Here is a 27,791-nt window from a genome sequence, read left to right as displayed (position 1 = left end):
CATTTGGATCCCTTCCAGTCAGGATTCAGGCCTCATCATGGGACTGAAACTGCCTTGGTCGCACTGGTTGATGATCTCTGGCGGGCTAGGGACAAAGGTGAGAGCTGTTTCCTAGTTCTGCTGGATCTCTCAGCGGCGTTTGATACCATTGACCATAACATCCTTCTGGACCGTCTTGAGGGGCTGGGAGCTGGGGGCACTGTCATACAGTGGTTCCGCTCCTTCCTCCTGGGCCGTGTTCAGAAAGTGGTGGTGGGGGATGAGTGTTCAGACCCCTGGGCTCTCACTTGTGGGGTGCCTCAGGGTTCTGTCCTCTCCCCCATGCTTTTCAACATTTACATGCAGCCGCTGGGAGAGATCATCAGGAGGTTTGGGCTGGGTGTTCATCAGTATGCGGATGATACCCAGCTCTACCTCTCTTTTAAATCAGAACCAGTGAGGGCGGTGAAGGTCCTGTGTGAGTGTCTGGAGGCGGTTGGAGGATGGATGGCGGCTAACAGATTGAGGTTGAATCCTGACAAGACAGAAGTACTGTTTTTGGGGGACAGGAGGCAGGCAGGTGTGGAGGATTCCCTAGTCCTGAATGGGGTAACTGTGCCCCTAAAGGACCAGGTGCGCAGCCTGGGAGTCATTTTGGACTCACAGCTGTCCATGGAGGCACAGGTCAAATCTGTGTCCAGGGCAGCTGTTTACCAACTCCATCTGGTACGTAGGCTGAGACCCTATCTGCCTGTGGACTGTCTCGCCAGAGTGGTGCATGCTCTGGTTATCTCCCGCTTGGACTACTGCAATGCGCTCTACGTGGGGCTACCTTTGAAGGTGACTTGGAAACTACAACTAATCCAGAATGCGGCAGCTAGACTGGTGACTGGGGGCGGCCGCCGAGACCATATAACACCGGTCTTGAAAGACCTACATTGGCTCCCAGTACGTTTCCAAGCACAATTCAAAGTGTTGGTGCTGACCTTTAAAGCCCTAAACGGCCTCGGTCCAGTATACCTGAAGGAGCGTCTCCACCCCCATCATTCTGCCCGGACGCTGAGGTCCAGCGCCGAGGGCCTTCTGGCGGTTCCCTCATTGCGAGAAGCAAAGCTACAGGGAACCAGGCAGAGGGCCTTCTCGGTAGTGGCGCCCGCCCTGTGGAACGCCCTTCCAGCAGATGTCAAAGCGATAAACAACTACCTGACATTCAGAAGACATCTTAAGGCAGCCCTGTTCAGGGAAGTTTTTAACGTGTGATATTTTACTGTATTTTTGGTTTCTATGGAAGCCGCCCAGAGTGGCTGGGGAGGCCCAGCCAGATGGGCGGGGTATAAATAATAAATTATTATTATTATTATTATCCCCAATTGATTTAATCTACACTGAGGGCAGTATCCAGAAAACCACTCTGCGCCGCTTCCATATTGTGAACTTGCTTTTGTGAAATGAGCCATTCTTTGGTACTCAATTTGGGAGACCTTACATTTTTTTTGTATGTAATTTTTATTATTTTTTTTCTAATTTACATTTCAAAATATTCATTTAAACAACCTTCAATCAACAATTTCCCTTCTTCTCTTTCCATGGTTCATTTTGCATACCATACATCCCTGCATATTTTACATGAACTAAACCATTCAATATTCCATTGTTACATTCATCAAAACTTATTTACAGTGTTGAATTTATCTTAACGCTAAGTGTTTTTAAATGTACACAATTTTCAGCTATATATTCAGTAAACATTTTCCAGTTTTCTTTAAACGTATGTTCTTTTTGTTCTCTTATTCTATATGTTAAGTCTGCAAGCTGTGCATATTCCATAGTTTATGTTGCCAGATGGGCGGGGTATAAATAATAAATTATTATTATTAGTTGACATAGCTTGTTTTCCATTTTTGGGCTAGCAAAACACGGGCCGCAGTAATGGCATACATAAATAATCGTTTTTTGACACCTGGGAATTCTCCTCTGAATTATCCCCAACAAAAAGGACTGGTTTTTTTTGGAAAGGTACTTTAAAACACTTTTTAAAAATTCATTATACAGTGGTACTTTGGTTTACGAACTTAATCTGTTCCGGAAGTCCGTTCTTAAACCAAAACCGTTCTTAAACTGAGGCACGCTTCCCCTAATGAGGCCTCCCGCCGCTGGTGCCCTTCCACCGTTTGGATTCCGTTCTTAGACTGAGGTAAAGTTTGCACCCTGGACACTACTTCCGGTTTTGCAGAGTTTGTAAACCGAATATTTCGTAAACAGGGCTGTTCTTAAGCTGAGGTACCACTGTATATCATTTCCCAATACAGTGGTACCTTGGGTTAAGTACTTAATTCATTCCGGAGGTCCGTACTTAACCTGAAACTGTTCTTAACCTGAAGCACCACTTTAGCTAATGGGGCCTCCTGCTGCTGTCGCACCGCCAGAGCCTAATTTCTGTTCTTATCCTGAAGCAAAGTTCTTAACCCGAGGTACTATTTCTGGGTTAGCGTAGTCTGTAACCTGAAGCGTATGTAACCTGAGGTACCACTGTACTCTTTTACCCTTTTACATTTGACCCAAGAGATGGTATCTTTCCCTTCCATGTTTTCCATTGAAGACCAAAGCAATTTGTACATCTTGAGGGTTAACTCAGGGATTAGTGGTAGAGTCCACACTACTGTGTGGGTATTCCAGTAACAAGGACCCTACCCAGAAAGGCAGAATATAGGGTGGTGTTCTCAATAACAAGGTAACTCAGTGAATATTGGGTTTCAGGCACTGGAGAGCGATTACGTCAGCAACCATATCCACCACTGGATTGACCTGATCTTTGGCTACAAGCAACGTGGCCCAGCTGCAGCGAAGGCTACGAACGTCTTCCACCCCTATTTCTATGGGGATCAGGTGCACCCGGACAGCATCAGCGACCCACTCATCAAAAACACCGTCTTGGGGTTTGTCAGCAACTTCGGACAGATCCCGAAGCAGGTACAGTGCAGATGTGGGGGGAAGTGAGTCACCAAGAGTCGAAAGCCTTCTCCAATTTGAACCCTGAGTGGGACGCAGAATTATAGGATTTTGCAAGATATCAGCAGCCACTGATGATCTAACTTGGGGATACATCTGGGCTCTCGGTAGTAGGGCAATCTACCATTAAAGTCCTGATTTGTTTCTTTCATCTTCAGCAGGTAGCCTGCAAATTGAATATCTACCTTGGCTGAGAGCTTTTGCATGGATGCTGTATGCTTGAGGCTTTTTGAAATAGACTCCAAGTCGAGAGTGGATTTCATGCTCTTTATTCAGCTCCTAGTGGTGAGGAGGAATGAGTGTTCCACCCAAAGTATCTGCTTTATATACATTATTTACACAATGGGCTGCACGTGATTGGCTAATTCCGGAATTCTCCTGTAGGCCAATCAGGTTGTGGATTCGCTTCCATCTGGAGCTGGATTGGGTGGCTCCTGCGGACCAATCATACTGCTGCATTGTTCTAGAACCAATCAGACTGCTGCATTCTGAATCCTATTGTTCTAGGACCAATCAGACTGCTGCATTTTGGATCCTATTGTTCTAGGACCAATCAGACTGCTGCATTTTGGATCCTATTGTTCTAGGACCAATCAGACTGCTGCATTTTGGATCCTATTCAACTCAGTACGTAACACTTTTTAAGAGAAAGAGACCGCACAGCACAATTGGCCATGTGAGGTGCCTTGCATCACAGAATGAAGGTGTCTTTTTGTGTGTGTGTGTGTGTGTGTGTGTGTGTGTGTGCATCTCTTGTTGACTCTCGACCTTCCACTGCTATTCTTAAGGAGCCTGTACTGAGATGCTGGTCCCCAGTTTCTCCAATCAGAGTTGACATATTTACCTCCTTGGGGGCAGCCCCACTGCAATCCGTTTATTCCCAACCAGCTGGCACAAAGCAGCACTGGGAACAGAAATGCACACAGACGCAATCGTTTGCAACTCCCTGAGCTCTGATTTCTGAGCAGCCTGCAGCCGGTCTCCCTTGCCCCACTTAGAATCTCTCGTGGTTGCTGATAACTTGCAAGCATCATTCCTGTGTCCTGTTTGAAGCTGATCTAAATGGTTTATCTGTATGGAAAACAAATCACAGCACTCGGCAAAGGCTATCAACGGAATACAAAGCCATCCCATTTCCTTCCCCCTCCTTTCCCCCAGCCTTTTTCAAAGTGTGATGACTCTGCAAGGAGTTGCTGATAGCGTTCTCTACAGAGCTTCTGCTGCAGGCACAGACTGGCCGTCCTGGGGTTTTGTGATAGGGGGCTGTACCTCCCATTTAAAGGCATGGTGCAAATTAGTATCATGAAAAGGGATGGAAGCATCCGTGTTGAAATGATCGGCCTGGTTGCTGCAACTGCATGTTAATTAGCACCAAGAGGGTATTCAGTTCTGCAGAGGGTATGAGATCCTAAAGCGCACTTAATTCAGAAATAAATCCCACTGCGCACCATGGAAAACCAGCGAAATCTGCTTCCAAGGAAACACTCTTAGGATGAGAAGCATAATAACAGTCCCTTTTTAACTAAGCCTTTGCCTGTTTCACATCCAGTGCCCTTTAAAAATGTGTTGGGGAGGAGGGAATTATTGTTCTTGTTTTTATTATGTATTTTGAGATTTTATATTATGCTTTTATGCTGTGAACCGCCCTAACACAGATTAGAAACAGGAAAGGAGGAATATGTCAAACTGAGCCTTTCCGTTATAGGGCTGCCTTGACTTCAGCTGCCCTCTGTTGATCATTTTGAAAATGTGTTTGCTTCATGCATCCAGTCTTGGGGTCTGGCCCATTTTATGACTAAGCACTCAGCTCTGAAAAGCAATCCTGTTCTGAGTGGCGAGAGTCGGGATGTTTTCCTTCCTTCCTTCCCTGTGGCACATTTATCCCGCCTTTCGCAAGTTAATAGCACCTGATAGAATATTAATATGATTTGTTGTGCACTGTGAGCATTTGTTGTTGTTTAGTCGTTTAGTCGTGTCTGATTCTTTGTGACCCCATGGACCAGAGCACGCCAGGCACTCCTGACTTCCACTGCCTCCCGCAGTTTGGTCAGACTCATGTTTGTAGCTTTGAGAATACTGTCCAACCATCTCATCCTCTGTCGGCCCCTTCTCCTTGTGCCCTCAATCTTTCCCAACATCAGGGTCTTTTCCAGGGAGTCTTCTCTTCTCATGAGGTGGCCAAAGTATTGGAGCCTCAGCTTCACGATCTGTCCTTCCAGTGAGCACTCAGGGCTGATTTCCTTCAGAATGGGGAGGTTTGATCTTCTTGCAGTCCATGGGACTCTCAAGAGTTTCCTCCAGCACCATAATTCAAAAGCATCAATTCTTCGGCGATCCGCCTTCTTTATGGTCCAGCTCTCACTTCCATACATCACTACTGGAAAAACCATGGCTTTAACTATACAGACCTTTGTTGGTAAGGTGATGTCTCTGCTTTTTAAGCGAGCATAGGAGAAAGCAATAGAAGGAAGGCTTGTGCAAAATTGCAACAGAATCAAAAATACCGGAAGAAAGTGCCAACAAAAGTTGAATCGTACTGACGCATGTTTGCACATCCTTGTCATCCGGAAGGGCTTTGCTTTGTATATCGCCTTCCACAGTGGGGAAAATCCTGTTGAAGAGTGTCATTGTTTCTCAGCAGCCCTGAGACTTGGGAACAGCCCCCCCCCCCAAAAAATGGCTACTTATACATTGCCAAAAGGAAGAAAATGCATCACACACCTGGAAAATAAGAACCAAAGAGGACAATGATTTGTATAGAGTGTGCATAAGCTGACTTAGATAGGTACATTTGTGCAATGTGTCTGGAGGCAGTTGGAGGATGGATGGTGGCTAACAGATTGAGGTTGAATCCTGACAAGACAGAAATGCTGTTTTGGGGGGACAGGGGGCAGGCAGGTGTGGAGGACTTCCTGGTCCTGAATGGGGTAACTGTGCCCCTGAAGGACCAAGTGCGCAGCCTGGGAGTCATTCTGGACTCACAGCTGTCCATGGAGGCACAGGTCAATTCTATGTCCAGGGCGGCTGTCTACCAGCTCCATCTGGTCTGCAGGCTGAGATCCTACCTGCCCGCAGACTTGCTCACAAGAGTGGTGCATACTCTGGTTATCTCCTGCTTGGACTACTGCAACGAGCTCTATATGGGGCTACCTTTGAAGGTGACCCAGAAACTACAACTAATCCAGAATGCTGCAGCTAGACTGGTGACTGGGAATGGCCACCGAGACCATATAACACAGTCCTGAAAGACCTGCATTGGCTCCCAGTACGTTTCCGAGCACAATTCAAAGTGTTGGTGCTGACCTTTAAAGTCCTGAACTGCCTCAGCCCTGAAGGAACGTCTCCACCCCCATTGTTCAGCTCTGAGGGCCTTCTGATGGTTCCCTCCCTGCGAGAAGTAAGGTTACAGGGAACCAGGCAGAGGGCCTTCTCAGTAGTGGCGCCCACCCTATGGAATGCCCTCCCATCAGATGTCAAGGGAAAAAACAACTACCTGACTTTTAGAAAACATCTTAGGGAAGTTTTTAATGTTTGATGTTTTATCGTGTTTTTAATATTCTGTTGGGAGCCTTCCAGAGACACTGGGGAAACCCAGCCAGACGGGCGGGGTATGTAAATATAATATAATATAATATAATAATGCGGAAGTATTTTTTTGCTACTTTTTCTTCTTCACAGCTTTTCAGCAAACCACACCCAGCCAGAAATACCTTGGGGAAGCATTCAATGAGCAGAGAAAGCATACTCTTCTCTCAAACCGCTAGTCAGTTGCCTCCAACACTCAACAACCTGCGTAATCTGAAGCCTTCGTCGGTTGCTGTCAAAGGTACAGATTGTTTGGGGACTTTAGAGCGGGGTGGGGTGGGGTGGAAGAGCACCTGATGATGGCCATTGCTGAGACTCAATGAACATTTGTTCGATGGGATCAGGTTCCCTATGAGCAGATCTAAAAGTTAAAAACTCTGGACCCGCCCAGTGACCAAGGGACCAAAAGCGACTGAGAGGCTCCACTGTTTGTCTCCCAGGAATTGCATAATGGCAAAGGGAAGACCTGACTGGCTCCATCCATCAGGCAGAGAACGAACTGATGCAGGGAGCTGCTAGGGAACAGCTCCTATTATCATCAGCCAAAGGAGTAAGTCAGGCAAATGTACCAACTAGAGAAGAGCATTTATAGTTTACTACTTCATTCTGAACCAGTACCGTATTTTTCGCTCCATAGGGCGCACCGGACTATAGGGTGCACCTAGTTTTTAAGGGGGGGAAATAAAAATTATTTTAGCCGCGCGCAACCTCTCCAGCCAGGAGAGGCTGCGCACGGCTTTGGCAGAAGCCAGGACAGCGAGCGGGATGGATCTCGCTCACTGTCTTGGCTTCGCTTTTAGCCGCGGGGCTTGGGCAGGGGAAGCCCGAGCTTCCCCCATCCCCAGCCCACAGAACAGGTCCGGGAGTGGTGGCAAGGTTGCGCGCAGTGTTGCCGCCACTCCCAGAGCTTGCGGGCTAGGGGCGTGCTCCGAAGGCTTGGGGAGAGCTGCCTGAAGCCCGGGGAGCGCAGAGGGAGTTGGCGCTGCGCTCCCTGGGCTTCAGGCTTCAGGCTGCTATCCGCAAGCCTTCGGAGTGCGGGGGGAACTCCTGCTGCGCTCCGAAGGCTTGCGGATAGCTGCCTGAAGCCTGGAGAGCGGGAGGGGTCGGTGCACACCGACCCCTGTCACTCTCCAGGCTTCAGCGAAAGCAACGCGAAGCCTCCGGAGCGTGGAGGGAGCGCTCCCTCTGTGCTTCAGAGGCTTCCCGTTGCTATCACTGAAGCCAAGGAGCCTGCATTCGCTCCATAGGAGGCACACACATTTCCCCTTCATTTTTGGAGGGAAAAGGTGCGTCCTATAGAGCAAAAAATACGATATCTCTCCTCTTCCCTTTTCTTCCATTCCCTTCTTGACCTTTGGGAATGAGCCACTTGGATTTCCCTCTCTCCTTTTAAAGGCAGATTCATCAAAAGAGTTACTTCCTTTTCTTCTTCCCTATACAGAGGCACCTCAAGGACCTGTGGGTCACATTGTATGTACTGAAAAGGGAACTTTCGCCGTGGGGAAAAACAAAATTTTGATCCCCCCACAGTGGAATAAAGTGTTTTGCTGGGGTTTTGATGACTTCACCTGCTGCCTAGCTGCTTCCGGGTCAGACAAGGTAATCAGCAATGTGTTTCTGGGTATGGCTGCAAGAAACATTCAAAATTATGTCCCTGGGCTGTTTGAGTGGTCATGTGGCCAATAGTTGCAAGCAGTGAGAGATGGGCTGGCAACGTGTATCGAATAAGTTGGTAGAATCAGCTTGCAGATCATCTGACATCAATAATGGAACTGAACAACAAAAACTATGCCTTTGTAATATTGTATTCAGTTGACACTCTTATCTCATTTCTTGACATCACACCAGGGCTGCTATTGCATTTTTAGAATCTGTATTCTATGCTATTAAATTTACTGGTATTCCCATGGAATGGATATTGTGTAAACTGGGTTGGCATTAGAGCTCAGAATCCTCAGACAGTCCCCAGCTCCCTGGCAGAAACCATTGCTTGCCGGTTGGGTTCAGGAGTCACCCTCCCTTTTAAATACGCACCGTGCCCCTTAACTGGTGCCAGACTGGGGCAAACTGGCAGGTAGATCGTAACTACTAGGTTATGTAGCCACCATCATAATTAGCCAGCAGAACCGACCAATATCAGAGGGAGTCCACAAGGGGACAATTCACATCTCAGCACAGAACTAGGGACTTTCCAGCAGTGGCACCCAGTTTGTGGCATCCCCCTTGACCCCACAAAAAGTTAAGTTGGCTCCCCTACCAGGGACATTTCTTCAGCCACCTGAGATGTTCTAATCTACCCTCCCATTGGCCTTGACTGATTTATCTTTTGCTATTCTGCCTCTTTAGTATTTAGGGACGCAGGTGGCGCTGTGGGTTAAACCACAGAGCCTAGGGCTTGCCGATCAGAAGGTTGGCGGTTCGAATCCCCGTGACAGGGTGAGCTCCCGTTGCTTGGTCCCTGCTCCTGCCAACCTAGCAGTTTGAAAGCACATCAAGTGCAAGTAGATAAATAGGTACCACTCTGGTGGGAAGGTATATGGCATTTCCGGGTGCTGCTCTGGTTCGCCAGAAGCGGCTTAGTCATGCCGGCCACATGACCCGGAAGCTGTACGCCAGTTCCCTCGGCCAATAAAGCGAGATGAGCGCCGCAATCCCAGAGTCAGCCATGACTGGACCTAATGGTCAGGGGTCCCTTTACCTTTACTCTTTAGTATTTATTGTTGTAATGTTCTGCTGCTTGGTATATTTTTAGCTTCAATTGACGTTTTACAAATATCGTAGTTGTGTTGGGTTCTCTCTCTTTCTCTCTGAAGTCACTTTGAAGGCCTTTTTGTGGAAAGGCAGCCCACAAAAACAAATGCAAGCAAATTTTGTATACTAATTGTCAACGTTCTCTGAGTGCTGCTCCTTAGGTAGACAAAATAGCAGGGCCCAAACCCAAGAGGCAGGCGCCAACAGGCTGGGGGGAGCCCCAAGTTTTGCAGAAGTACAAAACAAACAAAACATTGGGGGGACACTAAGGTGCAATGAGGACTAGGTATGTTTGGTAGCCACCAAACATAAGTGGTAGAGAGGAAGAGAGAAAATGCAATGGAGTATCTGGGAAAGGGCATGACTGACTGGTTGGAACCCTGAACCAGAGCACTCCTCAGCAACATTTTCTTGCAGGTCACATAATAATAATAATAATAATAATAATAATAATAATAATAATAATAATAGTTTGCCTCTCAGCCTCAGCAATATGGGGGAGAGGTTGTCATGGGGTTGTTTTAAGGATCATAAAATGCCATGTGTAAAGAACTTGGAACATTTGCAAGTTCAATATACCGTATTTTTCGCCCCATAGGGCGCACCGGCCCATAGGGTGCACCTAGTTTTTTGGGGGGGAAATAAAGGGAAAAAATTATTTCCCCCCCCCCCGGCACACCCCAGGCTTCAATATGCAGGCAGCTCTCCGCAAGCCGTGGGAGAACTGCGCGACTTCGCTCCGGGCTCCCACGGCTTGCGGAGAGCTTCCTGAAGCCTGGAGAGCGAGAGGGGTCGGTGTGCACCTCAGCATTCGCCCTATAGTACACATACACATTTCCCCTTCATTTTTGGAGGGGGGAAAGTGCATCCTATAGGGCGAAAAATACGATAATTAAAACATGATATTATTTAAGGGTCTATGCTGCCTCAGTCGCCTGTCATTAGAGATTGCCTTGTGATCTTGGCTCCAACAGGGAGTAAGCAAACCTGTAGAGATCACTGAAGCAAAAGAACATGCAGGATTTGTATGGGGCAAATGGTAGGCCTCAGCTCACAGGAACGGATTTTCAAAAATAACAATAACAATTCAACCATTTGTTTTAAACAATACTGTCATTTCCTGAAGTGTTGGGGGGTGTCTTAAAAAAAAGAATTAAGCATTTTGAACTTGTATACAGCAAAATTATCCCATTAGTTAATCTATACTCCACAAAAAAAATATTCTGGTTGCAGAATTAAAAGAGGGCGTCTCTACACACATGGTTTTTAACATTAAGGAAGGGTTAAGGAATGGTTTTGATAGTGTAGATGGACGTCCTACTCAGGTCTGGATTTAGGTTTGATGAGGCCCTAAGCTACTGAAGGTAACGGGGCCCTTTATATGTCCAGCTGTCCTTTGTCAACAACAAATTCTCTCTGTTTTTTTGTGTGGACTAAATGCTATATGGTAATTTATGGACCTAATAGGTATCTTAAGCCATTTGCACATAACAAAATATGGATTTTATCAAAGTAATTGTTGAACTGAAATATAGTTAAGAAGAAGTATATTAATAGTGAAATACAATTAAGAAGGAGTATATTTTGGAGGGGGACGTGGGTGGCGCTGTGGGTTAAACCACAGAGCCTAGAGCTTGCCGATCAGAAGATCGGTGGTTCGAATCCCCGTGACGGGGTGAGCTCCCGTTGCTCGGTCCCAGCTCCTGCCAACCTAGCAGTTTGAAAGCACATCAAAGTGCTAAATAGGCACATCAAAAGATAAAGAGGTACCGCTCCGGCGGGAAGAGTTGGCCACGACTGGACCCAATGGTCAGGGGTCCCTTTACTATATTTGGGAGGGGGGGCCAAGAGAGTGGGGCCCAAAGCTGTAGCTTGTTTAGCTGATACGTAAATCTGGCACTGGTCCTACTATTTACGTTCATAATATCATACTAACAGGGGGAAATAATATTAAACAGGTCGGTGCTGATGCAGGCCGACTTTCTGAATTTCTTGGACTGCTTGCTTGCATGGATCTTTTACTTTGTTCCTGCTTGCATGGATGTGTATTTTTCTCTCTTTGTATGTAGAAGGTGAGCACATTTGAAATCACAGCTGATTGGGGGGTTTGCCTCTGTGCTGTGTGCCCCACACCAACGACACTCATCACCGCTGGAAGCAGCTCTGCGTTGTGCGTCTGGGAGCTGTCCGTGGCTAGAGATGGAGACGCTTGCTTAAACCTGAAGCAGGTATGACATCCGAGTTCACATTTCCAGGAGGCAAAATGATTAGGCTCAAGGGCACTTGGTGTTGTATGGTGAGAGATTGGTTGACTCTTGGGAAGGCAGGAGATACTGCCCCTCTCCAACAAAGTATCTGTACTGACAAAATAATGAGGATGATGAGGAATTAAAACACTCAACGGCAAAGGTTCCCTAACCCTTCGTTTGCACAAAGTGCATCGTACATGTGAAATCAGAATTATTGAAAACCCATAACTCTAAAATAACATACTCTCCAGTCTTTCTGCAGTACAGTGCTCCAGTCTTTCTGCAGTACAGTGCTACAAGAGACCTGGCTATTCAATGAGTCCTTGTATTAAATTAGCTGTCAAACAAAGCATGTTAAAGTCGTTTTTAGTGCAGTGTTTTGGAGATCTCTGGGGAATGGATTTTGGATTTCTTCTGCATGCTCCTGTCATTTTTGTTGCTGTAAAATGGAGGGCTTTGTGGGACTGTTGCACAAATGGTGGTTGTTGTTGTTGTTTAGTCGTTTAGTCGTGTCCGACTCTTCGTGACCCCATGGACCAGAGCACGCCAGGCACTCCTGTCTTCCACTGCCTCCCGCAGTTTGGTCAAATTCATGCTGGTAGCTTCGAGAACACTGTCCAACCATCTCGTCCTCTGTCGTCCCCTTCTCCTTGTGCCCTCCATCTTTCCCAACATCAGGGTCTTTTCCAGGGAGTCTTCTCTTCTCATGAGGTGGCCAAAGTATTGGAGCCTCAGCTTCAGGATCTGTCCTTCCAGTGAGCACTCAGGGCTGATTTCCTTCAGAATGGATAGGTTTGATCTTCTTGCAGTCCATGGGACTCTCAAGAGTCTCCTCCAGCACCAGAATTCAAAAGCATCAATTCTTCAGCGATCTGCCTTCTTTATGGTCCAGCTCTCACTTCCATACATCACTACTGGGAAAACCATGGCTTTAACTATACGGACCTTTGTTGGCAAGGTGATGTCTCTGCTTTTTAAGATGCTGTCTAGGTTTGTCATTGCTTTTCTCCCAAGAGGCAGGGGTCTTTTAATTTCGTGACTGCTGTCACCATCAGCAGTTATCATGGAGCCCAAGAAAGTAAAATCTCTTACTGCCTCTATTTCTTCCCCTTCTGTTTGCCAGGAGGTGATGGGCACAAATGGTAGAAAGCCTAAAATGACCAGAGTCCTGGATTGCCACCCACACTTTTGGGTCTCGGTGGGGAACCCGGGTTCCAGGGGTTAAATGTGGCCAAACCACTGACCCTCTTCCACCTTCCTCAAGAGCTTTTGCCTAGCTGGAATATGTCATCGAACTGTGACGATGCTTTGTGCTTCTCTGGGCTTTGAAAAGGCTTTTTTTATTTTAATAAAAATAAAAATTATGAGTCATGTTGTTTTTGTAAGTCGGGGGGAAAATGAAACTGAAATTAAAGGATAATAATAATAATAATAATAATAATAATAATAAGGCTGACCAAAAATCCAGAGGTAGCATTATTATCAATTTACCATGGGGTGGAAGGTTTGCAGGCTATGAAGGACTTGCTCACAGATTTATTGACAGCTGCACGAATTATGATAGCTAGGAAGTGGAAGAGGCAAGCAGAATATAAAATGAAATAATGATATAAAGAGGTGTGGGATATAACTATTAATGATAAATTAACATGTGCCATTAAGGCACAATGGGGACTATGCAGGAGAAATGATTCTGAGGAGATATAGAGGGTGTTTGTAGAATTTGTACTGTTAAAACGGAAAGGGCTCAAACCATCGCAAGTGGTGTTGAAATTTTGGGAGTTTGGATAGTTACAATGGAATGGTCTCGGTGTTAGGGTGCACATTTTTATTCTTATTTATGTGTGTTTATTACTTTGTCAAAACAAAATAATAATAATAAAATTAAATAAGAAGCCAACACACAAACAAATAATAATAAGATAGTCTGAAAAAGTATACTAACGGAAAGAAAATGCAAAGTGCACTTTGAATCACTTTTTAGAGCTTTCCCCCCACTAGGTGGTCAATTCTTCACCCTCGAGGAAATACAGGTGACTAGGCAGGTAGAAGTATAGAAGTGGAGAAATTGAAGTAGAGGAAAATTGGTATTTCCCCACCCATGGCTCCTGTGACGATAGTTCAAGGTTCCCCTGGGAGCCATGGCTCACTAGCTGAGACTGCTGGTACAGGCAACTCTATCTTCTCCTTCAGGTCTTCTGCTTCAGGCTACAGCCTCAACATTGGGACGCGGGTGGTGCTGTGGGTTAAACCACAGAGCCTAGGACTTGCCAATCAGAAGGTCGGCGGTTCGAATCCCCGCGACAGGGTGAGCTCCCGTTGCTCGGTCCCTGCTCCTGCCCACCTAGCAGTTTGAAAGCACGCCAAAGTGCAAGTAGATAAATAGGTACCGCACCAGTGGGAAGGTAAATGGCGTTTCCATGCACGGCTCTGGTTCGCCAGAAGCGGCTTACTCATGCTGGCCACATGACCCAGAAGCTGTCTGCAGACAAACGCCGGCTCCCTCGGCCAATAAAGCGAGATGAGCGCCACAACCCCAGAGTTGGCCACGACTGGACCTAATGGTCAGGGGTCCCTTTACCTTTACAGCCTCAACAGCTGCATCTTTTTAAGCCTTAAGGGAGAAACGGCACAGAATTCGGTGCCTGGTGTCATTTGGCCCAAACTATGGAATAAATATGTGAAATATACTCGGAGTCGAGTATGAATTTCATGCTCTTTATTCAGCTCATAGCAGCAATGAATGAAACTTTCCCCAAAACGTCTAGCTATATATACATTATTTACACAATGGTCCCCGCCTGATTGGCTAATTCCGGGCTGTTCCTGTAGGCCAATCAGGTTGCGGATTCACCTCCTCCATAAGCCTGATTGGCTGCTCATGCAGGCCAATCAGGTTGCTGATTCACTTCATCCAGGCGCCTGATTGGCTGCTCCTGCAAGGCCAATCAGGTCGCTGATTCACTTCCACCTGGAGCTGGATTGGGTGGCTCCTGCAGACCATTCAGACTGTTGCATTCTGGATCCTATTGTTCTAGGATTCAGCTCAGTACATAACACAATGGAAGCCACAGACTGAACATCTGCAGCGTTTAATTTAACAGCATTGTTCCACATTATTCCATGCATCACAGGCAGGTCGGGTTTACTGGTGTGTTTGTAGCGCTGTGGTTCTAAGAGAATGCTATATCAAATGATTTTAACCCCCCCCCCAAAACACAGAAACCCCTCGCTCTGAATTGTAGCGGTGCCAGGCAGATGTATGGTGTCTGCTCATATCATGTCTCATTACTGACACGGCAGGGGAAATTATTTTGCTGTGAATTAGGACATGTCTCCCAGTTAAGGACGGCGGCAAGGAGCTCTCTCTTCCAACACACTTAGAATGGTCTTGATTCCCTCTCAGGAAATTGCTGGGGCAGGTATCTAGTTGCTCTGGGGTTGTTTCTCAAATCTCCGAAACCCTTTATACCGGCTTCTCTGCTCCCTGCATTAAAGAATGCTGCCCGTTCTCTGCTGAAGAATTCTCTCTCCCTGCGGAACAGACCATTTGTCTTTGTAAACTGAAGGATGCCTTGTGGCTTGGTACTAAATTAGTGTCTCCCTTGGTTGTGGTCTCTGCTTGTTTCGTCTCCCAGCCTTTGTACGGGCACACGCAGCCTGTGACCTGCTTGGCTGCCTCCACCTCCTACAGCATCATCGTGAGCGGATCCGCCGACAGATCCTGTATCATCTGGGACCTGAACCAGCTGACACCCATCGCCCAGCTTCCGGGCCACGAGGCCTGCCTCTCGGCTGTTGCCATCAATGATTCAACGGTAAGATATTCATTTATCATCATCCTCCTGACACGTCCATGAACATTTCATGACGACTTAATGGGTGCCCTTCCCTGCAAGAAACCATCTTGAGACGCGACAGATTGATTTTTCATCTTTTTACAGAGGTTTCTAATAGTATCCTTAATGCTGAGAGGGGGCACTAAAAGCAGCCTCGGAGACAGAGCTGAGGCAGGAGGAGGGGGAGGAGGGGAATTGTTACAGGCTGTTCTCTCTGTGCTGGATTCGGCCTCCAGGCTTTTTCGCTTCTGTTTGGTTACAGGTGACCCTCTCCGCATGCATTTTTTGTGTCTGAGAAAACCAGAATCTTCTCTGGGCCAAGGGCCATGCCTGTGCCAGCCTGTTTCTTACTGAGAGGAGAATCATAGAACTGCCAAGTTTGAAGGGGACTGCTGAGGGTCTTCTAGGGATGTGCAGCTGTCCCGTATGGGAATCCAGCCTGCAACCTTGGTGTTATCAGCACTGCACTCTAACCAACTGAGCTAGCTAGCTTGAAATGACCTCTTCTGGTCTTGTGATGTTCCTCTCTGATAATCCGCTCACACAGGCGCAGCACTAAATGTAGGGCTAAACTAAATGTCCTATTTGCAGAGGTGTGTCTAAGCTTCTCGACGCCACACCTTGAACCGGAAAACCCATTGGGATTGGAGAAGCAGCGTAGTTTGCTTCAACCACTGCTTCTGTGCTCCAAATCTTCCTCTCCATGGCTATTTCCCCTTGTTGTTTAGTCGTGTCCGACTCTTCGTGACCCCATGGACCATAGCACACCAGGCACTCCTGTCTTCCACTGCCTCCCGCAGTTTAGTCAAACTCATGCTGGTAGCTTCGAGAACACTGTCTAACCATCTCATCCTCTGTCGTCCCCTTCTCCTTGTGCCCTCCAACTTTCCCAACATCAAGGTCTTTTCCAGGGAGTCTTCTCATGAGGTGGCCAAAGTATTGGAGCCTCAGCTTATTTCCCCTTATGGTGGCTTAAATGCAGAATGCATTTAACACCTCATGGGAGAAAAGTTGTGCGGAGAGGATTCTGAACAGGCAACTAGCTGGCAAAGAATTGATAGAGTAGCCTAGTGGTCACCAAACTTCTGGGATGGCGGATGCCAGTCACAAATGGGCTCCCGTTGGGAGCTTGGCGTAGCACGAAATAGCTGCCACACCTAAAACAGTTGAAAAAGGCAAGACCATAAAAAGTGTTCAAAGATGGAAAATCCCATTGGTCCATCTGATCTAGAATTCTTGTGTCCAGTTCTTGGCATCACAGTTTAAGAAGGATGTTGACAAGCTGGGATGTGTGCAGAGGAGGGTGACCAAGATGATGGAGGGTCTAGAAGCCAGACCTTATAAGGAGCGCTTGAAGGAGCTGGGTATGCTGAGCCCAGAAAAGAGGAGACTGAGAGGAGATATGATCATGTTGTTGTTTAGTCATTTAGTCATGTCCGACTCTTCGTGACCCCATGGACCAGAGCACGCCAGGCACTCCTGTCTTCCACTGCCTCTCACAGTTTGGTCAAACTCATGCTGGTAGCTTCGAGAACACTGTCCAACCATCTCGTCCTCTGTTGTCCCCTTCTCCTTGTGCCCTCCATCTTTCCCAACATCAGGGTCTTTTCTAGGGAGTCTTCTCTTCTCATGAGGTGGCCAAAGTATTGGAGCCTCAGCTTCACGATCTGTCCTTCCAGTGAGCACTCAGGGCTGATCTCCTTCAGAATGGATAGGTTTGATGTTCTTGCAGTCCATGGGACTCTCAGGAGTCTCCTCCAGCACCAGAATTCAAAAGCATCAATTCTTCGGCGATCAGCCTTCTTTATGGTCCATCTCCAAGTATCTCAAGGGCTGTCACACAGAAGAGGAAACAAGCTTGTTTCCTCCTGCTCGGGAGGGTAGGACTTGAACCGATGGCTTCAAGTTACAAGAAAGGAGATTCCAACTAAACATCAGGAAGAACTTCTTGGCACTAAGAACTGTTTGAAAGTGGAGCAGTCTCCCTTCAGAGGTGGTGGACTTTCCTTCCTTGTTGGTTTTTAAGCAGAGGTTGGATGCTTTAGCTGAGATTCCTGCATCGCAGGTGGTGAATTAGATGATCCTTGCAAGGCTGCTTCTAACTTTATCAGTTCAGAATTTCTGGATTCTGGCTTTGTGAGGCTGGCGTTGTATATTGGCAAGACTATTGAATTTTAACCAGAAAGACAGAAAGACGCAGGTTCACATCCCTTCTTACCGTAATGGTCATTTTGTTCTCTACCAGTCACCCTTGCCTGTGTTGGTGGACAGACTATGCCTAAGCCTGCCACGTGATGTATTGTGATGGAACGCGGGTGGCGCTGTGGTCTAAACCACTGAGCCTCTTGGGCTTGCCGATCAGAAGGTCGGCGGTTCGAATCTCCATGATGGGGTGAGCTCCCATTGCTCTGTCCCAGCTCCTGCCAACCTAGCAGTTTGAAAGCATGCTAGCGCAAGTAGATAAATAGCTACCACTGCAGTGGGAAGGTAAACTGCGTTTCAGTGCACTCTGGTTTCCGTCACAGAGTCCAGTTGCACCGGAAGCCGTTTAATCATGCTGGTCACATGACTCGGAAAACTGTCTGCGGACCAACGCCGGCTCCCTCGGCCTGAAAGCGAGATGAGTGCCGCAACCCCATAGTCGCCTTTGACTGGGCTTAACCGTCCAGGGGTCCTTTACCTTTTAACCTTTTACCTTTGTTATTTACAAGTCACCCTTGCCTGTTTTAGTTGGAGAGAGACCATGCCTAAGCCCGCCCTGTGCTCTCCAGTGATGTATTGCGATGTGTTTCAGGGTGACATTGCCTCTTGTGCTGGGACGGCCCTCTACTTATGGAATGTCAATGGACAGCCTCTGGCTACAGCAACCTTCAGCCCTGGAGCCACCATTTTGTGCTGCTGCTTCATGGAAGTGATTGACTGGGACATGCAGAGCCTCATAGTCACGGGAGACACAAGTGGGGCTGTAAAGGTAGGTCTCTCCAGGGGACAGTTTCCACTTTTGGGGGCTCACCAGCTTGAGGAAAAGTCTCTGGGTTTTCTCTCTCTCCATATTTTAGATACATGCATTTACAGTGGTACCTCGGGTTACAGACACTTCAGGTTACAGACTCTGCTAACCCAGAAATAGTACCTCAGGTTAAGAACTTGGCTTCAGGATGAGAAGAGAAATCACACGGAGGTGGGGGCGGTGGTGGTGGCGGTGGCGGGAGACCCCATTAGCTAAAATGGTACCTCAGGTTAAGAACAGTTTCAGGTTAAGAACAGACCTCCAGAACGAATTAAGTTCTTAACTCGAGGTACCACTGTGGTTAATTTCACCATCTTGGCTACTCTTGGGCAAGCCTAGCATTTCAAAGTTGAGGCTTGGAACAATGCAAATTTGCTCACCACTAAAACTCCCCCCATACTATTGCTTTTAATTTTATGCAAAAGAAAGCAGATTTAACCGGCATACTTATTAAAGTTTATTCCCTAACTTAAGATTATGTAATAATAATTCAACATGCTTTATTATTAAAGTTGATTTAATAATTATTAAAGTTTATTATTGAAGCTTATTGTGTATATCTTTTAAGTTCCGATGACCTTTATTTTAAAATATCACCACCTTACCTTTCCTCATTAAAAGTTCAAGTTGGCTCATAACAAAATTTAACTGAGAGCCAGTGTGGTGTAGTGGTTAAGAGCGGTAGTCTCGTAATCTGGTGAACCGGGTTCGCTTCCCTGCTCCTCCACATGCAGCTGCTGGGTGACCTTGGGCCAGTCACACTTCTCTGAAGTCTCTCAGCCCCACTCACCTCACAGAGTGTTTGTTGTGGGGGAGGAAGGGAAAGGAGAATGTTAGCCGCTTTGAGACTCCTGAAGGGGTGTGAAAGGCGGGATATCAAATCCAAACTCTTCTTCTTCTTCTTCTTCTTAACCATGAATTAACCATTTTGAGAGATCAGTTACAACAACATTGAAACACCAAAAACTGGAGCAGTCAAAATTCACCACCACCAACAGTAAAAGTTGCTCCAAATAAGAAGACTGTTAGAACCAGTAAAATAAATGGGAAAGGTTTTTTTTAATAGCTTTTTTTAGAAGACCAAGAATGAACGGGGGGAGGGGGGTGAGACATCCCTCTCTCAGGCGACAATCCTACTATTAAATCTATTTTCTTCTGCTCTTATAGGTCTGGAAAGTTGAAAATAATTCACACCCATGCCAGGACAGTAGTATGAGATCACAAAATAACTCTTCTGAATGCCAAGGAAAAACGGGTAAGGATAGCTTGGACAAATCTTCTCTGTGAAAGAGAAGGCATTATGTTGAATATCAGGAATAAGTTGACGCAATCTGGAAAGAAAGCAAGTTGTCAGTTCCTTTTCTCCAGCCTTCTACCGGAGCTCCAGCAAAGCTCATGCCTTTTGCAACAGCCAACCTTTGGCTCTGCTTAAAGAAATGCCACAGAATGGGTGCAAGTTGACCTCCCACTTGTCTTGATGCAGATTTCCAGCGGTGGAAGAGGCCAGAATATCCCTGCTTTCGGTTTTGGCAAACAGTCCTGCCAGACCAATCTTTGCTCTGGTGACTAGCATAGTGAATTTTGGAAATGCAGTGAGCATGATTATCTTGTTTTCATCAAAGCATCTGGCAAAGTTCTCCAAGGTTTTTTGTTAGCAAGCTGGCTAGATAAAAGATTGGTTGGCAATGTGGTCAGGTAGATTCCCAATCTGGCTGGAAAACTGTACTAGAAAAAGTGCTTATTGTCAAAGTGGAGGAAGGTTTTGAGGGAGCCCTATCTTACTCCTTTGTCTGGTATTCTTCAGTATTTATTTTTTTATCAATGACTTAGATCAATGGTTCTCAGACTTTTTTCTCTGGGCCCCACTTTCAGAATAAAAATTTGCTTGGATTTTTTTTTTACTGGTAAGAAATACTTTGGAAAACAAAAAGAAACAACACTTGATTTATAACATAGATCACAACTACTTTATAAATATGTTCACGGGGCACCCAGAAAGTATAAAACAATGCAGCTCCATAAGAACATGAATCAGTCCCAAAATATAAATGAACCTCTTACATATGTACCTAAAGTATGTCTACAAACACAGGGAGAAGTGTGAGCTTCAAACATTGCAATATTTCACCTGCTAAACAGCGATATATCAATATATCAGAATGTCAGAAAAAAGGATGGGACTGTGTAGAGGTGAATACCATTTTCTGCAAAAAAAAAAATTTTTTAAATCTTGATACTGTACTATATTATACCATACTGAAATGTTTAAATGTTGCTTTGATGTTCCTTGAATCTTCCGGCCACAATTGCCATCCTCTCCTGCCATGCTAGTGGAAAGACTATTTAAAGAAATATTATAGTACGATGAACCTGCGAGCAGTATTTGAGCTACAGAAGTAATCAGATTATACTATGGTGGTTATGATTTAATAGATGGATGCAGCAGAAGGGGAGAAAGAACGACGAGGTGGCATCTGGTCAGCCACTGTGTGAACTAGATGGTGTAGGGATGCGGGTGGCGCTGTGGTCTAAACCACTGAGCCTCTTGGGTTTGCCGATCGGAAGGTCAGCAGTTCGAATCCCTGTGACAGAGTGAGCTCCCGTTGCTCTGTCCCAGCTCCTGCCAACCTAGCAGCTTGAAAGCACACCAGTGCAAGTAGATAAATAGGCACCACTGTGGCGGGAAGGTAAACGGCGTTTCTGTGCGCTCTGGTTTCTGTCACGGTGTCCCGTTGCACCAGAAGTGGTTTAGTCCTGCTGGCCACATGACCCGGAAAGCTGTCTGTGGACAAACACTGGCTCCCTTGGCCTGAAAGTGAGATGAGCGCTGCACCCAGTTACCTTTGACTGGACTTAACCATCCAGGGGTCCTTTACCTTTTTATTATTTTTTTTTTACCTGAACTAGATGCTTCATTGGCCTGATTCAGCAGGCTCTTCTTATAAAGTATGACTAAGAAATGGTTACAGAAAAAGAAAGGTCTTTAGCAATATGCACCAATCACATTTCAGAAAAGCAGACTGCTGCGATGGAATAAAAACTGGAGACCTGCCAAGTCTGCAGGAACCAGCAGGGGGCTCCTGGTCCAAAGATTTCTTCCGTTCTTGTCCACCGTATTGAGCTCAAGTCAAATTCAATTGAGCTCTGGGGACGGAATGTAAAGCTTAGAAGTAATGAAAATCCCAGCACTTAAAAACGTAAATAAATGGCACCAGATTAGCTAACAAATACAGCAGCTGCCAAGAGTCTGATTCTGACATTCGTATGTTTTTGAAATATTTGCGCACACATATTCAGAAAATGATTTGCAAGTCGATTTTGAGTGAATGTTATTGCACAAGTGTCACGAGCTTTTTCTGTTCCTGTGTAAGAAGTCCAATTTTTTAGATGAACGCAGTTAACCAGAGATTATGGTTCTGGCAGGTTTTTTTTGCACGTTGACTATGCAAACGCACATTCACAGAAGTTTCAAAGTTTCATGTCGTGGGCAGTTCCCACTTTCCCCAACTGGCATGGTTTTCTGGATGTGGGTGGACTTAGATGTTTATCTTACGTTGAACTAGGGCTGTGCACTAAATCTCACTGTTAGGTCAATAATCCTTAGCATAGCAAGATAATAAATGTATTGTTGGAAGAGAGATTCCACACAGATATTCTTACCACCGCAGCATCTCTCACTATCAATGAGGCTTAATCCTAGCAGACGCCAGAGTCTGTGTTTCCTAAAAAGTCTACTTACTTTCAAGGTATTTTCAACAGCCAGAGTTATTCCCCTGTCTCTTTGGAAACATTATGGAGCGGGGGGGGACTATTAATCCAAAATGTGGTCATTACAAAGACTGAAGTAACAATGATTGAGTTACAATTTTTGCACAGTGTTCTTGGCATTTAATTATTGGTTGTATTATGAGCAGATTTAGATAAGTTGATAATACCAGGACTTCATGTAATTTGTTTTAACTGGGCAATTACGGGCTGCATTATATCCTAGCAGCAAGGTATTCTGGGGCATCTTATTAAGCACCGAGCCAGTAAACACTGATGAACAATTTTGCTGAACTAGGCATGCAATTTAGAAAGCAATAATACACAAATCCAATTTAGCTCACAATTGATATAGCCACACGTCAGCACATGTAACTATCATAGCCTGCAAATTCAATTGGGACAGGCCCTTCTGGCAACAGCACAAGCCAGGATTAAATATATCTGTTCTCCAGCTAACAAGTTGCTGACTATAAACAATAACATTTGCCACTTCCCGCAACCCACCCACCCCCAAATGAAAATCCCCAAGCATTTTCTGAATATATATATATTTTAAAAACCACACTACAGGCAACAAGGTGGAGAAACCATTCACCCTCTGCCTGGAGATGAATCTCAGCACGACTCCGTCGGAGAGAACGAGCAAAACCATTCCAGCTGTCACAGCTCTGGCGGTTTCCAGGTAATCATTTCAATCGCAGTATCTCCTATGGCCACGAGAGAGCAGACTAACAATGAATTTGGTCTTGCGGTTTCATTACGAATCAGACTTTTCTGATGGGGAGTGGGCGTATTGCATATAAAATAATGATTTGCCTTAGCAGCAAAATGGGGGCGGGGGCTGACAGGCACTGAGGAGCGCTGTGTGAAGAATCTCCCTCCAGAGACCAGAAAAGCAACAGCTGTCAACATAGTTGTGCGGAGTAAAATTTTTAGGAGCAAAGTTTTCTTTAATCCCCCACCGTGCAAAATTATATCTTTATGAATACCCAGACCATGAAAGCACAGCAGAGACCCAAGTATGACACAGTTGGATTTTTCAGTTTTCAAATTCCAAAAATGAGGGGTGCTAAAAAGCTGTAATAAGACTTGGGAATTCAAAATATATTTTGGTTAAATTAATGTAATTCAGTTTTGCTTGGTATCAAATCAAATATCTTTAATACGGTCAATGACCAGAAAGTTTGCTTGGTAAGTAAAACGTGGGCAGAAATTGCATGGACATCATGAAAGATTATTGTCAAGTACTTGCTGTTATTATTATTATTATTATTAAGCATTACCTGACATTTTCAGAAGGTAAAATTAAAATTCTTTGGTTTTCCAAAAGCAGTCTATGTGCTTCCTCATCAGGCTGACCAAGCTAAATGTTGCTAAATAATAGCAAAATTGACTTCCTCACACCCAGTGCTTTTTTTCTGGGGGGACACATACCCCTAAACATTTTGTTAATCTAAGTTTGGCCTCATTGAGGGGCAGTATTTCAATATGAGTAGGAAAATTAGAGTACCGCTCACACCCAAAAACATGTTTTTAAGACCCCTCACAGAATAAATTTGCAAAAAAATAATAATAGGTTTCATCCACTAAAATGGCATTCCCTACTGGCATAGAATTAGCAGCTCAGAGCCTGGACTCTGGACCAGCAAATCATTGATTTGAATCTTGCCTCTAGCATGAAGTATGGGCAATCTACCGTTCTCTGAGCCCTGAGCGATAACAACAATACTAACCAGACTTAGAAGTGTGTTGTGAGGATTACAGCAGACCGTGTACGTAAATCCCTTTGAAATAAAAACTAAGCATTAAGTAAAACAAAAAAACGGACTTTAAATTGCACAGAGAACTTTGTGGTGTCCCAAAGTGGAGCAGCCCAACTGGAAATTGATAGCTAGCCAAACAAGCCGAAGTCAGCCCAGGGAATCAAGGAAGGCATTTAAATTTGATTCAGAAAGTTGCTGGATTCCAAGATCCATTTATTCGTTTAGGATATGCACAGAGGTATCTCAGCAGAGCTGGAAGCCTTCCCCACTTCCCAGTTTGCAGAGCACAAGTCTTGGGCACTCGCTTTATGAATGACAGAGAAACAAGCCAAAGTCAAGCCATTTTTGTAGGGGGGTGGGAATTCAATGGGGGAGGTGATAAGAAATTTCCACACCGGGTACCAGCCAACCTTGCTACGCCACTGTCAGGGGCACATTAACTAACCCTCCCAATACCTCTTTGCTTCCTGGAGTGTAGTCTCTCTGGTCCTATGCTTGAGAAAAATGGAAGAGCTGAATGATAATGATCCGCGGTCATGGGAAAGATCAGTCACTTTCCATAGCTCCCCACGCCTTCCACCGCGACTCATATCTCTGCACCCATTTGCAACTGCTTTATACTGTACAAGTTATTCATTCAAACCCTTGTATCTCTATCTAAAATGACCTGATCAGCAAGATGAGTGAAATATACTTGGAGTCGAGTGTGGATTTCATGCTCTTTATTCAGCTCATAGTAGTGAGGAATGAAAGTTTCCCCAAAATATCTGCTTTATATACATTATTTACACAATGGGTCACAAATGATTGGCTAATTCTGGGATTCTCCTGTAGGCCAATCAGGTTGCGGATTCACTTCCATCTGGAGCTGGATTGGGTGGCTCCTGCGGACCAATCATAATGCTGCCTTGTTCTGGAACCAATCAGACTGCTGCATTCTGGACCCTATTGTTCTAGGACCAATCAGACTGCTGCATTCTGAATCCTATTGTTCTAGGACCAATCAGACTGCTGCTTTTTTGGCTCCTATTCAACTCAGTACATAACAATGAGTTAATAATAATAATAATATACCGCACCCATCTGACTGGGTTGCCCCAGCCACTCTGGGCAGCTTCTCACATATATAAAAACATAATGAAACATCAAACATTTAAAAAAAAACTTCCCTGTACAGGGCTGCTTTCAGATGTTTTCTAAAGGTTGTAGAGTTCCTTATCTCCTTGTTTTGGGGGTCACTTAATTCCATGACCTCCCACATTTCTCTGATGAAAATAGGGGTTGCTGATCAGAAGGTTGGTGGTTCGAATCCCTGCGACGGGGTGAGCTCCCGTTGCTCAGTCCCAGCTCCTGCCCCCCTAGCAGTTCGAAAGCACGTCAAAGTGCAAGTGGATAAATAGGTACCTCCCCGGCAGGAAGGTAAACGGCGTTTCCGTGCACTGCTCTGGTTCGCCAGAAGCGGCTTAGTCATGCTGGCCACATGACCCGGAAGCTGTACGCCGGCTCCCTCGGCCAATAAAGCGAGATGAGCGCCGCAACCCCAGAGTCGGTCACGACTGGACCTAATGGTCAGGGGTACCTTTACCTTTACCTTTAAGGAAAACAGATATTCCAGGATCAAATCAGAAACCAGGACGGAGTCTGTAAATCCAGAACTGTCCCTGGAAAATAGGGACAAAATAGGGCCTGACAGCTTCCTAGCCCCTCACCAGTGCTGTGATCTGGGGGCAAACTAGAATTTTTGTAAAAATGAACCCTGCACTTAGAGGCAGAGAGATGTAGCTAGTTTGGCCCCCATCTAGTTTGGCCCCCAGCCTATGAGAGGAATTGTCCCCCTTAGTAACCCTGTGATGAGTACCAAGAACACTGTGAACTTGTGTATGATACATTTCAGATACAGACCAAAACCAAGCACGCATTTCCAAACCCAGGCACATAATACGTATTTGCAGGAGAAGGTGGTGTGCGGCTGTCCCTCCCCAGGTGATTTAAAAATAATAATAAAATATCTCCGTGTGGAAGAGAGTGGTAATTAAAGACTATGGATTGTTACTGTTAGAACTTCTTCCACATTGTGCTTCTTCCTTTCTATCAAAAACGGACCTGAGTTGAAAAAATGTTTTGTCTTAAGATACCGTATTTTTTGCTCTATAAGACTCACTTTTTCCCTCCTAAAAAGTAAGGGGAAATGTGTGCGCGTCTTATGGAGCGAATGCAGCCTGCGCAGCTATCCCAGAAGCCAGAACAGCAAGAGCGATCCCTCTTGTTGTTCTGGCTTCTGAGATTCAGAATATTTTTTTTCTTGTTTCCCTCCTGCAGAAACTAGGTGCATCTTATGGTCTGGTGCATCTTATAGAGCGAAAAATACGGTATGTGACATTCATGGCAATATTCTCCAGGGCTTTGTTTTGAAACGATTCTGTTCCAGTGAGTGCCGGCAGCATAAGACTCTGAAAGATCCAGATGTTGCCAATTGTTTGGTTCCTAAATATGTCCTTTCTGCCTTCTCCCCATGCAAGGAATTATTCCAAGATCCTGGCCGGCGATGACACAGGAAAGCTCTTCTGCTGGTCAGTAGATGAGTAGGAAGAACCATCGTCTGGTCCTCAATGGCCTCACCTGGACGTGAGATGTGCAGAGAATGATGAACCACAATACCAGGCAGAGACAGGTGTAGGTCTTGGGTATAATCTCTGCCATAGTCTAAGCCTAGTATTAAATAATGTGATATGAACCCAAAGACTTTCTCCTGCCAACCAATGCTGGAGGTTAAGGAAATGTCCTTATTACCAGCATTTATTCTTTCCAGGAAACTTGGCAGCTGTGGACTAAAACCTTTGATCCTGGCCTGAGAACCCTCTAAGGGAAGGGGGAGGTGTTACCTGGGGATCCAACCCAGCTCCATTTTCTCTCCCCACTGCATCCTCGTTTAGTTACCAAAGGTCTGTTTGTCTAGGGCAGAGGTGGCCAACTCCCAAGAGACTGCGATCTACTCACAGAGTTAAAAACTGGCAATGATCTACCCCCTTTTGGGGGGTTCAGGTCAAAGTTGTTGAGCTGGTTTTAGGGAGGAGGAAAGCCCCATTTTGGGGGGCTTCAGGTCAAAGTTGTTGAGCATTTTGGGGGGAGCTAGTGATCTACCACAAACGTCCAGTGATCTACCGGTAGGTCACAATCTACCTGTCGGATGTGCCTAGCCTAGGGCATGATCATTTTTTTGGAAGTGCCTCTGACTGGCATTGCCAGTGTGCCCACCGGTTTCCTCCTATGGCACCCACAAAAGGCACTGGTAAATGCCCTCTTAAAAAATCCACAATGCACAAGACAGCTGGGTTCCTGTTTGCACTGCCTTGGCCTCACCTAAATTGAACATGCCCCCTTAAACTCACTCGCATGTGCGGATTGGACCCTCTCCCTTCCCTTGTGAACAGAGGAGCCGTCCAAAGAGCTTCTCACTGAGCGAGTGTGCTGGTAACCGACAGAGGTTCCTTTCCCCCATTGATGGAGGAGCCATGCCCACACCATTTTGTGGTCCTCTCTCCTTCTCTGCTCTTTTGGATGTGACGGCCATTTCCAGAAGTGCTGTCATTATTCCCTGGCAGCCATCCCATGACCCAGCAGATCACTTGCCCCAAAAAGGGTTGGTAGCCAATGCCCTATGATAAATAGTATCAAACTTTGATTTGGTATGTGACTGATCCTGCGTTTTCCTGAATTAGCTTCTTTTTCTGGTGCAATTTGGGGGTCCATGCTAAAGAAAATAAAGGTTTCTGTCTACTGTGGCTGTCCAAAGGGTTTACTTTTGTACTTCAGGCCCAGTAACACATCAGATCAGGCT

The 27,791-nt window shown here is 45.8% G+C and overlaps 1 protein-coding gene across 1 annotated transcript in view; it reads left to right on the top strand.

Annotated features, from left to right (window-relative positions):
• The window catches only part of WDFY4 (WDFY family member 4), a 174,189-nt gene extending 147,502 nt beyond the window's left edge, over positions 1 to 26,687 (top strand). The window contains exons 51-59 of the mRNA XM_053387394.1: positions 2,737 to 2,949; positions 6,667 to 6,814; positions 8,015 to 8,172; positions 11,394 to 11,552; positions 15,212 to 15,391; positions 18,207 to 18,383; positions 19,590 to 19,677; positions 22,761 to 22,872; positions 26,473 to 26,687. Coding sequence (XP_053243369.1) covers positions 2,737 to 2,949; positions 6,667 to 6,814; positions 8,015 to 8,172; positions 11,394 to 11,552; positions 15,212 to 15,391; positions 18,207 to 18,383; positions 19,590 to 19,677; positions 22,761 to 22,872; positions 26,473 to 26,539 — 1,302 coding nt within the window. The 3' untranslated portion in view covers positions 26,540 to 26,687. The remainder of the gene's footprint in view (positions 1 to 2,736; positions 2,950 to 6,666; positions 6,815 to 8,014; positions 8,173 to 11,393; positions 11,553 to 15,211; positions 15,392 to 18,206; positions 18,384 to 19,589; positions 19,678 to 22,760; positions 22,873 to 26,472) is intronic.
• The last annotated feature ends 1,104 nt before the right edge of the window (positions 26,688 to 27,791 follow it).

Source organism: Podarcis raffonei, chromosome 5 (assembly GCF_027172205.1).
Source record: "Podarcis raffonei isolate rPodRaf1 chromosome 5, rPodRaf1.pri, whole genome shotgun sequence".
NCBI classification, from domain to species: Eukaryota; Metazoa; Chordata; class Lepidosauria; order Squamata; family Lacertidae; genus Podarcis; species Podarcis raffonei.
The sequence above is the reverse complement of the archived record's forward strand: the minus strand, read 5'-3'. Positions and strand labels throughout refer to the sequence as shown.